Source organism: Staurois parvus, unplaced genomic scaffold (assembly GCF_062004578.1).
Source record: "Staurois parvus isolate SC_StPar_1 unplaced genomic scaffold, SC_StPar_1.0 ptg000172l, whole genome shotgun sequence".
NCBI classification, from domain to species: domain Eukaryota; kingdom Metazoa; phylum Chordata; class Amphibia; order Anura; family Ranidae; genus Staurois; species Staurois parvus.
In genome coordinates, this window is record NW_028317968.1 from 6834300 (window position 1) to 6851535 (window position 17236).

A 17236-nucleotide genomic window follows, 5' to 3' on the forward strand; every position below is an offset into this window, starting at 1 on the left:
GAGGAGAGAGCACTCGACAACAGCTAGTAATGCCTGGGAGCAGTGACATCACCCATAGGCTCATTTGGCCCATCAGTTGTCAACGTTTCCTCCTCTCACCTGCAGCTGCCACTGGCTGACAATGTGAAGCCAGATCACATGGCTGGACTCTAGTGGCCTGAAAATAGTACGTATATGTATCTTTCTTACACAGGTTAGTTTGCATAGGTGTTGGGAGGGGGAGGAGCATATTTTAGACTATTTATTATTTTAACTTTACAAATATCTTTTTTATTTTATAAATTCAAGATCTAATTTCAGCATTTTTCAAAGCTGAAATGTTTGAAATAAATGCAAACATTAACTGCATTTAAATGTTTTTCTCAAAAATGGAGAAAGTATATGAATAAAGATATAGGATGTCTACTGCAAGATTGTGTTTGTCAAATCTGAAATGTACAGATATTCAATATAGATTATCAGACATAAACGTCAACGTGGGGTGCAGGGAATCCTGTGATTGATGGCTTTCAATCTGGTGTACAGACTTGTCATTAATTATTTAGCAGTATTTATTTATAAGGCGCCAACATATTCCACAGTAGAGTGGGGGTGAAAAATCAAGGCTTTTTACTGTACGACATTTCTCGATTTTCATTAAATCAGTAATGAAAAAATAGGTATGCAGAAACTGTGACTGTAAAGTCATGGGATAGCATCAACATATTATGCTTTTATGATTTTTTCCTGTCCATTCATGGATTTTATTTAATGCCATGATGTAAATTAGCACAGAACAGGGTTGTTTACGTTTTTTAAATTAATTTATTATTTAACAAATTGTGTGAATATTCACTCATTATCTAACCATATTACAGTAAGAGCAAATTTCTGTTCCTTTTGAATAGACAGTCATGTGCAGATGAAATAATTAAAGTAAATATTAAATAATTAAAGTAAATATTCGCACAATTTCTTGAGTGATGATTCTCGCCTCCTTTAGTAAATCAGCAACAGTTATATTTTGTGCCTTTTTTCAGATTGTTGCTTTTACTGTTTTTCCCTTTTACCTTGCTATCTAGAAACCACTTAGAAGTAAAATTAACACCTATCTGAGGTATGTCCTAACACTTAGCACTACAATAACATTTTGTTATGTTTTTGCACTTTTGTGTCTATAAAGAACCCACAATGATGGCTTGTAATTTGGCTGTGCCTTGAGCAGCTAAATATTCAATATTCAATGTGCACAAAGAAAGACTAGTTAAATCTGGTGTCATAGTATAAAGACCACATTTTTCTGGAAACTTGGGCAGCAGTAGTGATTATTCATTGACTCCATACAATGTCAAGGGTGGTCATTATATAACCAGATTTTTCATCCCATTTTGCTAATAGTCAAAATGAATGCCTGCTGTAATTATATTGACTGTATAGTGCCCTGAAAGAGCTAGTGATGCAACTTTGAGCATCATTTACAATGATTAAAGCTGAACATCAGGCAGAAAAATGTTAATTTAAATATATTCATCAAAAGCCACAGAGGAAATAAATCAACTTTGTGTGCACATAATGTCTTTACAAACGTATTGTTATTATTACTACAGGTACTTATATAGCGCCATCAATTTACGTGGCGCTTTACACATATATAGTACATTCATATCAGTCCCTAACCCTCAAGGGGTGTATAGTCTGAGGTCCCTAACTCAAATTCATACATACACATATTAGGGCCAATTTAGACAGGAGCTAATTCACCTACCAGCATGTTTTTGGAGTGTAGGGGGAAACCAGAGTATCCAGAGGAAACCCACACAGGCACGGGGAGAACATGCAAACTTCAGGCGGGTTGGGATTCAAACCAACGACCCTAGTACTGCCTGGTGGAAGTGCTAACCATTTAGCCACTGTGCTGCCCTTAGATATTAGGTAAAAGTAGCAGTGACATCATCACTGTTCTGTACATAACCTGCGGAAGGAGAAAAGCTATGAGTGGAACCCAGCAGATCCACCCACTATAGGCTGTGTGCAGACAACTGCAGGAAAGTCATCCTGCACAAGGAGAGAGAGCAGCAGTGACTGATCTTTATCACAGGAAGCTCAAGTACAAAGAGAAAGCTTCATTCTAGATTACTGTACAGAAATAGAAGAAAAACAGAACAAGATTTTTAGTAAGAATATACATGACTCTTGTAATAACACAATGTTTACAGCTTACAGGTAAACAGATATGGTATCAAGTAATTCAAATAATCTAAAGTCATTAACACTTAACAGTTAAATTGAAGGAAAAACCCAGGAAATAAGAGTGATACTGTAAGTAAATCCTCACGCAGGAGAGTTTAGTGTGATGTGTGCTTCAAACATGGGGTTGATTTACTAAAGGTAAATATACTGTTCCCTTTGCAAGTGCAGTTGCATTCCTGAATGGAATTTGCTCCAGAGCTTAGTAAATGTATTTATTTCAGGTACTTATAAAGCGCCATCAATTTACATATATATTGTACATTCACATCAGTCCCTAACCCTCAAGGGGCGTACAATCTAAAGTCCCTAACGTACATTCATACATACACATACTAGGACCAGTTTAGCCAGGAGCCAATTCACCTACCAGCATGTCTTTGGAGTGTGGGAGGAAACCGGAGTACCCGGAGGAAACCCACGCAGGCACAGGGAGAACATGCAAACTCCAGACAGGAGGTGCCGTGGCTGGGATTCGAACCAACAACCCTAGTAAATGAGAAGCTCTGCTGACTTCCATCACCCAATCATGTGCAAGTAAAAATGCTGTTTTTTTTTTTAATTTTCCTTGTATGTAATTGTTTCTTTTTTTTTGCAATGTGAAGCTTCAATGCATTTACTAAGCTATGGAGCAAATCCACTTGCAGAGTGCAACTGTGCTTGCAAAGTGATCACCCAGCTGTATCCATTCTAGCTGTATTGTAGGATGCATTCTTCAAATTAACCGCTTTCCTGATGCCCTACAGCAGATATACTACTACAGGAAGGCAGGGGTGCACAAAATCACGTATATATACGTGATTTTGCATTACTGGGTAGGGGGTGCGCACGCACCCTACCTGCACCGCTATTCACAGCCCCGGCTGTCACCGGGTCCTGGCCAGCGATTACTTGCCGGCACCCAATGATCGAGGAGCATTACCGACAGAGCTAGAGAAGTGTATATAAACAATACAGTCCTCTCCCCTGTCAGCAAAGCAGTGTGCTTACAGTGAACCACACTCAGCACACAGTAAAACAGCACACAGTTAACCCTTTGATCGCCCACATGTTGACCCCTTCCTACCCAGTGCCATTAGTACAGTGTCGGTGCTTTCTATTAGCACTGATCACTGTATTAGTGTCACTAGGGATGTCAGTGATGCCAAGTCAGTTCCCCCAGTGTCAGAATGCCCTGCTGTCCCGCTATAAGTCGCTGGTCGCCGCCATTACTAGTAAAAAAACAAAACACAAACAAAACAGCCCAGTATATATACAGTTGTGTTCAAAATAATAGCAGTGTGTTGAAAAAAGTGAATAAAGCTCAAAACCCTTCTAATAGCTTTTATTTCCATACACACAAATGCATTGGGAACACTACACTATCTATTCCAAATCAAAACATGAAGAAAAATATATCAAATTTGTGTTGTTCCTCTAAAAATATTGAAGAAAAGTGAATATTAGACTGTTCAAAAAATTAGCAGTGTTTGTATTCTTCTTTACAAACTCAAACATTCACTATATAAACTGAAAAATGTTTGAAGATTTTGCTTTCCTTTGAATCACTTAATGAATATTTAGTTGTATAAGCACTGTTTCTGAGAACTGCTGTACATCTGTGTTGCATGGAGTCAACCAACTTCTTGCATCTGTGAACAGGTATTCCAGCCCAGGATGATTGGACTACATTCCACAGTTCTTCTCTATTTCTTGGTTTTGCCTCAGAAACTGCATTTTTGATGTCACCCCACAAGTTTTCTATTGGATTAAGATCCGGGGATTGGGCTGGCCACTCCATAACTTCAATCTTGTTGGTCTGGAACCAAGATGTTGCACGTTTACTGGTGTGTTTGGGGTCGTTGTCTTGTTGGAACACGCATTTCAAGGACATTTCCTCTTCAGCATAAGGCAGCATGACCTCTTCAAGTATTCTTATGTATTCAAACTGATCCATGATCCCTGGTATGTGATAAATAGACCCAACACCGTAGTATGAGAAACATCTCCATATCATGATGTTTGCACAACCATGCTTCACTGTCTTCACAGTGTACTGTGGCTTGAATTCAGTGTTTGGGGGTCGTCTGACAAACTGTCTCCGGCCACTAGACTTAAAAAGAACAATCTTACTTTCATCAGTCCACAAAATGTTGCACCATTTCTCTTTAGGCCAGTCAATGTGCTCTTCGGCAAATTGTAACCTCTTCAGCACGTCTTTTTTTCAACAGTGGGACTTTGCAGGGGCTTCTTGCAGATAGCTTGGCTTCACATAGGCGTCTTCTAATTGTAACAGTACTCACAGGTAACTTTAGACCTTCTTTGATCTTCCTGGAGCTGATTGTTGGCTGAGTCCGCGCCATTTTGGCTACTCTTCTATCCATTCGAATGGTAGTTTTTCACTTTCTTCCACGTCTTTCAGGTTTTGGTTGCCATTTTAAAGCATTTGTGATCATTTTAGCTGAGCAGCCTATCATTTTCTGCACTTCTTTATATGTTTTCCCCTCTCCAATCAACTTTTTAATCAAGGTACGCTGTTCTTCTGAACAATGTCTGGAACGACCCATTTTCCTCAGAATGTCAGAGAGAAATGCACTGTAACCAGCATGTACAACATTTGCTTCCTTCCTTCCTTAAATAAGGGCAATAATTGCCACCTGTTTTTCAAAGAATGAATGACCTCACTAATAGAACTCCACACTGCTATTATTTTGAACATGCCCCTTTCAATTAGTGATTCAATTACACAGAATCAGCAGCATGCATGTCATGACTGTTGGGTCTGTTGGATTTCTATTACTCTACTACACCTGCTAGTAAATTATTTGCCATGTAGAAATATCAATTCTACCAAAAACAGTGATTGATCAGGTTAGTGATGTCTGACTGCTATTATTTTTAATACAACTGTATATCGCCATTTGTGAACGCTATAACATTCATGTAAACCAATTAATATACACTTATTGGGATTTTTTTTTAGCAAAGACATGTAGCAGAACTTTTTTAGTGTTGAGATGAATTTATTATTGAACCCCCCTCCTCTGTACTTCAGATATGTTTTTTGATAAAAAATAATCTGAATGTTGTATGTATAATCATGACAGTTAAATAAAAACCTAAAAAACGAAAAATTGTAAGTCTTAATAGCAGGTACATACTGTATATGATCCAGCACAACTCAGATCATCAAGTGTCGTCAAAAGTTTTTTTTGAAGAATGGTCACAACACAAAGGACAAAAGTACAGTATTTCAGAGCCGCGCAGTACCCCTTCGTCAGGCATGACGTTAGGTCTTAATAACAGCACACATGATGATAATAGCAGTGTGTGACAATGACACGCAGAGGATTACTGTATGGTAATATGGTCCTCTAAACACTTGCCACTTGATTCTACAGACATAAAAATTGCCAAACCTAACAATGAGAGGTCATTTACTGTACAGTGCATGAAAAAATGTTAATTGTTACATTACACAGGCAACAAACAGGTGCTCGCTTCAATATATAGGCAACGAACAGTCATTACATTTGCTAGCTAAATGTGTAACTGTGATATTATAAGGACACTGAATGGTTATGGCAAATGTTCAATAGTTACAATAGACAGGCAACAAATGGGAAATTGTGACATTATATAAGCAACAAACTGGCAGTAATGGCTATATGCAGGTAATAAAATGTCAGCTGTAACAGTATGCGGGCAACAAACTGACAGTCATTACAATATTTGGGTAATGACATCAATCCCTTGAGCCTGGTTAGTGGGAACAAAGTGATATGGTCAGTGGTAATATTGTTCCTTACATTCCCTTAACGTTATTGTTCAGTAGGAAGAAGAACCCTTAGAGAAGAGAGACAGCGGCGCCACTCTGAGTGTAGATGCTTTAAAAAGCAAACATATTTAATGGATAAGATGCACTCACTAGAGTAGGAGGTGTAAGGCATGTCATGGTACAATAGGGTCTGGTGCTCCTAGTGTGCACCCTACACCCATGTAGAGTGCATATGTACCCTCCCACCCTAGTATACCACTGGTACCCTGTGCTGTAAATACCATACTGTGGACTGTTGCACTCTTTACACTGTGCTGGACATGATATATTCCATGTAGTGCAATAAATGCTCTCCATCAATACACTATGAATGCTGTGTTGTATAATACAGTCAGGTCCATAAATATTGGGACATCAACACAATTTCTAACATTTTGGCTCTATATACCACCACAATGGATTTGAAATGAAACAAACAAGATGTGCTTTAATTGCATACTGTCAGCTTTAATTTGAGGGTATTTACATCCAAATCAGGTGAACGGTGTAGGAATTACAACAGTTTGCATATGTGCCTCCCACTTGTTAAGGGACCAAAAGTAATGGGACAGAATAATAATCATAAATCAAACTTTCACTTTTTAATACTTGGTTGCAAATCCTTTGCAGTCAATTACAGCCTGAAGTCTGGAATGCATAGACATCACCAGACGTTGGGTTTCATCCCTGGTGATGCTCTGCCAGGCCTCTACTGCAACTGTCTTCAGTTCCTGCTTGTTCTTGGGGCATTTTCCCTTCAGTTTTGTCTTCAGCAAGTGAAATGCATGCTCAATCGGATTCAGGTCAGGTGATTGACTTGGCCATTGCATAACATTCCACTTCTTTCCCTTAAAAAACTCTTTGGTTGCTTTTGCAGTATGCTTTGGGTCATTGTCCATCTGCACTGTGAAGCGGCGTCCAATGAGTTCTGAAGCATTTGGCTGAATATGAGCAGATAATATTGCCCTAAACACTTCAGAATTCATCCTGCTGCTTTTGTCAGCAGTCACATCATCAATAAATACAAGAGAAGCAGTTCCATTGGCAGCCATACATGCCCACGCCATGACACTACCACCACCATGCTTCACTGATGAGGTGGTATGCTTTGGATCATGAGCAGTTCCTTTCCTTCTCCATACTCTTCTCTTCCCATCACTCTGGTACAAGTTGATCTTGGTCTCCTCTGTCCATAGGATGTTGTTCCAGAACTGTGAAGGCTTTTTTAGATGTCGTTTGGCAAACTCTAATCTGGCCTTCCTGTTTTTGAGGCTCACCAATGGTTTACATCTTGTGGTGAACCCTCTGTATTCACTCTGCTGAAGTCTTCTCTTGATTGGTGACTTTGACACACATACACCTACCTCCTGGAGAGTGTTCTTGATCTGGCCAACTGTTGTGAAGGGTGTTTTCTTCACCAGGGAAAGAATTCTTCGGTCATCCACCACAGTTGTTTTCCGTGGTCTTCTGGGTCTTTTGGTGTTGCTGAGCTCACCGGTACGGTCCTTTTTTTTAACAATGTTCCAAACAGTTGTTTTGGCCACGCCTAATGTTTTTGCTATCTCTCTGATGGGTTTGTTTTGTTTTTTTCAGTCTAATGATGGCTTGCTTCACTGATAGTGACAGCTCTTTGGATTTCATCTTGAGAGTTGACAGCAACAGATTCCAAATGCAAATAGCAAACTTGAAATGAACTCTGGACCTTTTATCTGCTCATTGTAATTGGGATAATGAGGGAATAACAAATACCCTCAAATTAAAGCTGACAGTCTGCAGTTAAAGCACATCTTGTTCGTTTCATTTCAAATCCATTGTGGTGGTGTATAGAGCCAAAAATGTTAGAATTGTGTAGATGTCTTAATATTTATGGACCTGACTGTATATATATGTATATATGCTATCACACTAGTAAACACAGCAATATTATATTGTCAGAAAATTAAACAGAGGATTTTCCATTAGGACCACCCTGTTTAATGAATAGGCTTAATTTTACTAGTTATCTTATAAATTGATGTTCCAGCATGTTACAAAATTTCATATCCATTAATCAGCCAATTTAGAATGATCGTAATAGGTCACCAAGGTACAAGGTCTTCATAGACAGACAGATTTGTTAACACCTGTAACTTTCGATGAGACACCTGCCTTTCTATGACTGGTCTTATTGTCATCCCATATTTTGTCACCTCATTTGAATTAATGCTGGCCATAGACACTAGAGGATGGTCAGTCATGAATGCATAATCTGAATGACCTCAGGTAACCTAAACACAGAAGCTTCAATGTGACCACTCATATTTTGTGCTTAGTTTTCTGCAGAATAGGAAGTGCACCATTTGTTTTTCTAACCTGTCCAGTAATTATTTCCTGATTAAGTTTCCTCTGATGTGTTTGTGGGCAGCCTGTGGACATATCAAGAGACTGTGATCTAATGTCTTTGGGCACCTTACTCCCTGAGATGGTCATACACGCTTACATTTCTGCCAGTTTCTGCTGAGTCGGCCACATTTTTGGATCTGGGTGGTCCTGTCAGCACCACTTTGCTTGATTTTTTAAATTAAGCTGAAAATTATCTGTCAAACAGTGACTACATCCATTTAGATGCAGTCACTGTTTGGGTATTCCTCAGCCGCATGTCCTGATGGCTGCTGAATACAATAGCCAGCAGAAGAGATTCCTTCACTGTTTAGCATGGATGGGATACTGATTACCCCATGCGTGGGCTACGTGAGAATAGTCTAAAGGTGTATGGCTTGCTTTATGATTTCTTGTAGGTTAGTGTTATCTAACATTTGTATTGTATCTTTGCAGCTGATTCGGTGCCATCAGTCTCGTGGAGGAGCATGTGGAGACAATATTCAGTCTTATACTGCCACTGTCATTAGCGCTGCCAAAGTAAGTGTGGAATATAGACAGTTGTGTAGTTATACTGTGGTGACTGATCCTTAAAATCCAACTGTTTTTTTTCAAATTTTTCTTCAACTTTTTAACATTCTTCTGTGAGTCCAGAGTGGTTTGATGGTGCACTCCTTGGGTAAGGGGGGTTTCCATGATACCATACAATCACAGGAAGAGGACTGAACCCAGAAGAGGACCAGTGCTGAATCACAGAGAGAGAGAGAGTCTGCAGGGGAGAGCACTGGCAACATGGCTACAAGGCAGATATTATTTTTGTTGGAGTTGGGCTTTAAATATCCATTCTTTAAGTAAGCCTGAGAGCGGAGATGATAAAATTTGGTTTCAAAATGTGTTTTTCTATAACCCCAACTGTGCAAGCTGAGGTTTGCAATGAATGCCACAGAATGGCCTTGTATGTCTGTTCAGTGACAAGCCACTTTTTTGGGGGATTTCACCAAGGCATACAGTTAGTGCTCTTATCGTAAAAGCCAGAACTGAAATAAATGACACTGGAATTGTATACTGGCATGGAGTTATCTAAAAATATAGCAACTGAAGTAGCATTTACATGTTATACAAATATCTATGATCACTGCTGTCCATAGGGGGAACATCATCATATGTGGTAAAGAGTTTTGTGGAAAAAAAACTTTTTTTATTGATATGGGGCAGGGGAAGCTCTAAAGGTAGGGAAGGTTAATGGTTTATCTAATTATCTAGCCGGGAACTAGGGGACATACAGATGAAGTACTTGGGAGTGGTTAATAACAGGAGGTGCAGGCAGACAAGGGAGGACCACCAGGAAAGGAATCAAGGTAAGGGAAGAAGAATATGGAAGAGGGGGAAAAAAAGGTATGGGGTGGGTTTGAGGCAAGGGACCAGGGAAGGAGAGCATGACCTTAGTAAGCCTTAGAGGTAAAGAGCTTTCTCATCTGCATTACATGCACTCAGTGGAGTACCAACATTGTTCCCAAAAGACCAATCTAGATGTGTGTATTTCTGATTTATTGCTGTGGGGAGAGGTGAAGTTTTCCATAGTCTGTGTTTCATTCATTCTGACAAACCATTGGATGAGCGTTGCCACTGTTTGCGTTGGCTGAAGTAGTTGCCAAATTGTCATCACTCTCACATACATACATCTCATACGCAGCCACAGATTTAATCTACCTTTCTCTTTTGCATTTGTGTGAAACTTAAATGAAAATTGAATAACCAAGTCATAATATCTGCCATAACATTTTCATTATATCTTGTATTCAGAGGCTTCTGTCTGTTGCAGTGGATGGAGAGTGAAGGGGTAGTTATTTCAAAGAGATCAAACACTTCTTTTATAATGCAGCATCTTGGCTAAATTAGATTTTTTTATTTCCTTACATACATACAATCAGTAAGTAACTTATAACAACTGCTAAGGTCAGACCAATACAAGATGCATTCTGATTGGTTGCTCTGGGTTACTGGATTTAAGAAATCAAAAAAGAGGATCCCTATGTGTAATTTCATTTCATTCTTCTGAAGAAGTGAAATCTATAATAGTTATAATACCTACTGTAGAAATAGGCGGAGTATGTCTGACATACAGTACTGTAGGTCTCAACAAATGAGCAAATGCTGCTGTCTCTTGACTAAGGAGCCTGCCATCACTGCTAAGATAGGTCTTAAAAAGTATGAGCCACCTTCTGTTGCAGAAATATGAGGTCTGCTGCTGATATGAGCAAGCTGCATCACATTTCTGTAGTTGTTTTAGAATCTCTCCACTGCATTATGACAGAGGAAAATCTTTTGACTGAGCCTTTGAATCTGCATGTAGCCTTTTCAATATGGTGGCAAATTTGCATTCCTCTGTGGATTGTTCACTGCCATATTGTAGAATTGGCAGCACAGTTTGAGGTTGATTTACTAAAGTCAAATTGACTATGCACTTTGCAAGAGCTAATTCACTAATTTTCCCTAGAGCTTAGTGAATGAGGTGAAGCTTCTCTTTATAAAGAGTGCCCTATCAGCTGCAAGGAAAAAAACTGCATTTTTACTTGCAGATGATTGGATGATGGAGCTCAGCAGAGCATCACCACATTCTTTTATAATGCAGCATCTTGGCTAAATGATTTTTTGTGTAGTCCGTATATAAGATGTCAGTAAATGTTCCTGGTTTTGTCAGTAAAAAAAAATAATGGGAGGGTCTCTGGGGAAAATGAGTGCAATTGCAAAGTACACAGTCTATTTACCTTTAGTAAATCAACTCCTTTCAGTCAAATATTTTGATACCTTTCTATGTTTAAATTTTTTCTGCTTGGAAATAGATTACTTTACATATACCGTATTTTCCGGCGTATAAGACGACTGGGCGTATAAGACGACCCCCTACTTTTCCTGTTAAAATATAGGGTTTGAGCTATACTCGCCGTATAAGACTACCCCTCTTCCAACGCACACCAAATAAAAATGAAAAAACATCAGATTTGATTTCAATATGGTATGGTATTTCAGTATGGTATTCCAATGATGGGGTGCTATTCCTCCCACTGATACCAATGATGAGGCACTACTCCTCCCACTGACACCAATGATGGGGCACTATTTCATCCACTGACACCAATGTTGGGGCACTATTCCTCCCACTGACACCAATGATGGTACCCCATCATTAGTGTCAGTGTGTGAGGAATAGTGTCCCATCATTAGTGTCAGTGGGAGGAATAGTGCCCCATCATTAGTCAGTGGGAGAAATAGTGTCCCATCATTGGTGTCAGTGGGAAGAATCGTGCCCCATCATTGGTGTCAGTGGGAGGAATAGTGCCCCATTAGTGTCAGTGGGAGGAATAGTGCTCCATCATTGGTATCAGTGGGAGGAATAGCACCCCATCATTGGTGTCAGTGGGAGGAATGGTGTCCCATCATTGGTGTCAGTGGGAGGAATAGCGCCCCATCATTGGTATCAGTGGCAGGAATTGCACCCCATCATTGGTGTCAGTGGGAGGAATAGTGCCCCATCATTGGTATCAGTTGAAGGAATAGTGCCCCAGCATTGGTATCAGTGGGGAGAATAGTGCCCCATCATTGGTGTCAGTGGGGAGGAGGAATAGTGCCCCATCGTTGGTGTCAGTGTGGAGGAGGAATAGTGCCCCATCGTTAGTGTCAGTGGAGGAGGAATAATGCCCCATCGTTAGTGTCAGTGGAGGAGGAATAGTGCCCCATCGTTAGTGTCAGTGGAGGAGGAATAGTGCCCCATCGTTAGTGTCAGTGGGGGAGAGCAGCGGCTGCTCCTTCTTTCAGATTTTCGCAGGGCCGCTCTGCTCCGCCTCCTGGCTAGTGATTGGTCGCCTGTGCGCCCAATCACCGGTGAGGAGGCGGAGCCGAGCGGCCGCGCGACCATCGTGCGGCCGAACTGAAAGAAGGAGCAGCTGCGCTTCCTGGACCGGATCGTCTTGGGACCGGGACCGGAGCCAGGTAAGGTACAGCAGCCCCTCTGCCCACCCCTGTACTTAGTGTCCACTGAAGAAGGAGGGGGGGGCGGCGCCGCGCCGCCCCTCGAAAAAGTGCCGCCCTAACACCGGCTTGCCGTATACCTCGCTCGCGTATAAGACGACCCCCGACTTTTCAGAAGTTTTTCTTGTGTTGAAAAGTCGTCTTATACGCCGGAAAATACGGTACATATAATATAGGGTAGCCATACACAGACTGATACTGGCCTGATTTGAGAATTAATCAAGATGAAAAAGTTTTATAGGATTTCTCTAGGGAGAGATACACACTCTACTTTAGCATAAATGATACAAAGAGCCTGTTTAAGGCCCCTTTAACACAGTCGATCCGATACCTATGGACAGGTGGATGTAAGTGGACTTATGCTCCCTGGTATAAAGTTTCACATAGTTCAAGCTGCTCTTCACTGCCTTTAATGCCTTTTTCAAGGAAACATGACTCTGTGCCAGCATGCAATAACATTTTTGACCTGTCTGGCTATCTCCTACTCTGGCCACCTTTAGGCACACTGCAGATTACTTGTATTGTTTACATATAATGTTTACACAGTATTTTTTGTTTAAATATTCCATGGTTTAGTTTCTTATTAGATGTTTTTATCATATTTTAGGTTGCCAGTAAAAAAAATCTGTAGTCCGTATATAACATGTCAGTAAATGTTCCCGGTTTTGTCAGTTAAAAAAAAATAATGGGAGGGTTGGCAACCCTGCTCTCTGGTCCCACCTATCAATGCCCTGACCCATAAAGGCACTGAATAATTGGCATACCGAAGCCATGTTAGCTTTTGATGCTTTGAAATACATCTTCCTAACTGGATACTACCAAACCCTTCTTTCTGGAAGTTGCCACTTCCATTGTGAATATTTGTGCTGTACGTCTGAAGACTGTCTTTCTTTTCTAAAATAAAAATTACATCAACAGAAAAGAATTATGGCTCGGGGATCATGAGTTGTTAGCTATCAAGCTGGCTTGAGCTAACAACTCAAGACTTCTAAAACTATTTTCTGACAGTAGTTTCCTTTAGAATTATCTGCGCCTAATTTAGGCAGTTTATTGTGCCAGCTTCAGTTACATTACCAAATTAGGTAGTTTAAGCTATCGCCGCTATACATACCCCATAGTGGTTCATGTCTGTGCTGGTAAATTTAACAGCTTCCCGCTCAGGGCTCTATCCCTGGTCCCATTCAGTTATCAGTCAGTCATAGGGACTGGGTAAAGTGGTTATGTCATTACCCTACTATGGTAATGCAAATGACTTGAGTCACTAGGGAGGTGGACCAAATGGGTATCTAGTCCCACAGCCGTAAAGCCTGTTGGGTGGGAAAATCTTGATGGAGAACTAAGAGACTAGTTTCCTATCTTGTTTGCCTTTATTTTGTTTGACACCAGATGGCTGAGAGTAGTTTCGAAAACTACTTGTGGACTGCTGGCTTTGATCAGGCAAAAAAAAAAAACAGTCTGATTGTACTGAAGCCGATCAATGCATTGACTTCAGTACAACCAGCCTGCCCTTAGACAGATTAAAATACATCCAGTTCCTGCTGAATTTACCAAATTAGAATCCATCTATGGCCGGCCTAACTCCCCCCAATATTCATTATAATCATTTCAATGCTTTGGGTGGAGTTTATGTAGATTAACATTAAGGTGTTCTGACAGATGCAGGCTACAGGGTGACAGAATCAGTCATTCAAAATAAACACAACCTTACAGTTGATTTACATAAACTACAGCAAGCATTTAAATGATTACAATGAATAATGTGTTTTGTTAGAAAACGCTGTAAACACAGAGTTACAGGAAATTATTATGTTATAAAAATATAAAATAAGGTAATAAGGGAAAATAAAATATTTTGGTTTACTGATGCTTTAATTTGTCATTACATACAAGCTCAGTCCCAACAATTCTTAAACCAATGCACACTCCTTTTCCGTCTATCCAAATGGCAAAAAGTCCTGCTCTGATCCAGAGATTTATCCAGCAAATGCACAGCATCATCTTGGACAGGGGCGGTCAGTTCACTTCCAATTTTCTATGGACCCTTTCTACAATTTTCATCCACCTGCCACCCTCAAACGAAAGACCAAGCAGAGAGAATGAACCAGACCCACCATCCTCCTATGTCATAAATGGCTAATGGGTCTCACTCCTGCCTTGAACCAAGTTTGCCCATAGTAAATATACTATTCTAGCTCCAGGGAATCACCATACTTTGTAGTCCATAGTAAACATCCTCACATATCAGCTTCTCTACCACTGACCAGTGCTGTGCGTGCTCTAGCCACCATGAAGACCTCTTTAAACACAATTTACTCCCAGGTACAAAAGCACTTCATTTTTTCACCTCCACTTACAAAATAAACTGCTGATCCCCACTGCATCAAAGCCCTACCAGACTACTAGCCTTGATACAAAAAAAACTTCACCTCAAGATGTTCAAAGTTAAGTTTGTTCCACTCAATTCGGTGTCCCCCTCAGACTCTTCATCATCCACTGCCTTGACCTCAACTTCTGTGTCTGTGAGTACCTATTGCGTGACCTGGGGGAAGCCTGCAGCTACTTTCACACTTTCATGAGGGTATCCCTGACGGAACATACAAACATAGAAAAGTGACAGCTGAAAAAAGACCAAATAGTCCATCCAGTCTGCCCCATTTTATTACATTTTTAGTATTTATTTTTTTTTAGTTAATCTCTGTCCCAAGCAAAACCCTAGGACTTCACTCTCAGGGAAAGCAGACACACAGAAGAGCTGGGTCCACATCCTGATTTGTGACAAACCTGTTTTAATGTATAACTGTGCTGAAAGAAGCCAGTTGTTTACTGAATTGGAATGAGTCAACACAGTAGTGACTTGTCTCTTATCAGAGGGTTCACTACCAGTTGTCTGCCAGACAAAGGAAGCTCCAAAGCAGGCCCTGTGTGCTGTGGTATCTCCAATGTTTAGATTACCAATATTTCTTTGGGAATCCTCTCTCATATATCGAAGCTCAATTCCATTGCATTTTATAGAACATCACAAACTGCAATGTCAACATGACACTTCAGGTGCTCCCTGTGTCTGTCTTCTGCCATGTAGATAGTTGCAGATAGAAAATGAAGATAATCTCAAAATTCGAGGCACTGATGTTATGCTATAAGGCCCATTAGCAAATATATTGTTATCTTTTGTTTATAATGTGCCAGCAGATTACACACTAAATAAAAGGTGCAAATTACGGAAGAATAAAAATTGACCTTGCTCACACAAACAATTGCTCCTAAAGTTGTATAATGATAAATTGCTCACAGCTACATTAAAAGGTGATGGAAATTTCACCAAACACATAATAAAAATTTTTGTGATAATAATGCATACTTCATCTGTATGCATTTAGGGAACTACAAGCTTACATTACAGTATCGCAGCTGTTAAACCTTAATCAAAGTCACTGAGTAAGCAATTGATACTCCTGATAAATTAATACAGAATAACAAGCCATTCTTAACTTTCTCAAACATCTTAAAATTCTGCGGAGAAAGGCTGGTTTGCATTATACGAATCTCGTGTCTGACCTTAGTATCCCATAAGATACGGACTGGGGGAAATCTACTTGGAAATACATGAAAGGAGTAAGAAAGAGCATTTAGAAAGGTTATTTGGCTCCCAAGAGACGATGCTTTAGACATTTGACAAATTTTATTTCTTCACCACAAGAAAGAGTATGTCTTAATTTTGGTTAGCAAGCTTTATGCTGACTACACATGTTGATTTGATGATATCCATCTTTGGTGTATGTGAAATAATGTAGATATGGATGTTACAGTAAAGGGGCAGTGTTTACGTAGAGAAAATAATGAGGGGGCCATTATAGCTTCATGAAACTAAGGGAGTATAAACTGGAAAACATAATCTGCTGTTAAATGATTATGCTGAGAACTGCATTTACACTTCCAAATCTTGTGGTAGTGTATCCGCAGTGTTTGCTGATGTTGTCATGTTTGGCCTCACTTTCAGACTAGTGACCTGTCTTAACAGCAGTAGTTATCCCCTTCATGTCTGTTATAAATTAGCATTAGAAGTGAGTGTTTTTCTTATAGAATTTCAATATGCTGGTAAACAACATCACACAGCACTTGATCTTAATATGTTTATGTAAGAAACTCTTTCGAAGGCTGAGATACTGGCAAATAAAAAATACACCGACTATTAGTCTAGGATGAATATAACTGAAGAATGAAAAATGAAGTCACTCTTTAGGTTTAGGCTACAAAGAAAAAATGCCCCTTAGGTGTTGCACTTCAATAGTCCGTGATCTTGGTCAGAGATGGCACATTTGAATTACTGTTGTAGAATGTATCTAAATGAAATCTTTGATATGCCTTTCACATTTTATGTATGTTTGTTCCAGATTTTTATCAGAGCATGTACTGTAATTATACAGAGTTTCTGTATAGTATATGTTTCAGTGTCTAAAAAGTTCATTCTCTGTAGTCTACCCTGGTTTGCACTAAGAGAAAGCGATAACAAAATAATATACTTCCGTTAAACTTTTCATGGCAGTTTGATACTATATGTAGGGATGATACCACTGGCAAACGATCATTCTAACTCAATTTCGTTAATAAGTACATTTACACTGAACACCAGGCAAACCGCTAAATAGACAGATCAAATAAATATACAGTAGCTGTACCTCTCAAAGGTTTTCTATTTCTAATTTCTAAGATTTACACAGGTCTGCCACAAAGTACCAGATTTGTCTCTACCACAGATAATTCTTTCGCATCCAGAGACTTTCTTTATTCTTCATTTTTTCAATAAATGTTAAAATTCACATTTTAAAA

At 39.7% G+C, this 17236-nt stretch overlaps 1 protein-coding gene across 8 annotated transcripts in view; it reads left to right on the top strand.

Moving 5' to 3' along the window:
- BCAS3 (BCAS3 microtubule associated cell migration factor) overlaps positions 1–17236 on the top strand; it is a 1369778-nt gene that overhangs the window by 227008 nt on the left and 1125534 nt on the right. For all 8 annotated transcript variants that reach the window (XM_089676635.1, XM_089676630.1, XM_089676633.1 and 5 more), the window contains exon 11: positions 8837–8920. In XM_089676635.1, the coding sequence (XP_089532761.1) occupies positions 8837–8920 (84 nt within the window). The remainder of the gene's footprint in view (positions 1–8836; positions 8921–17236) is intronic.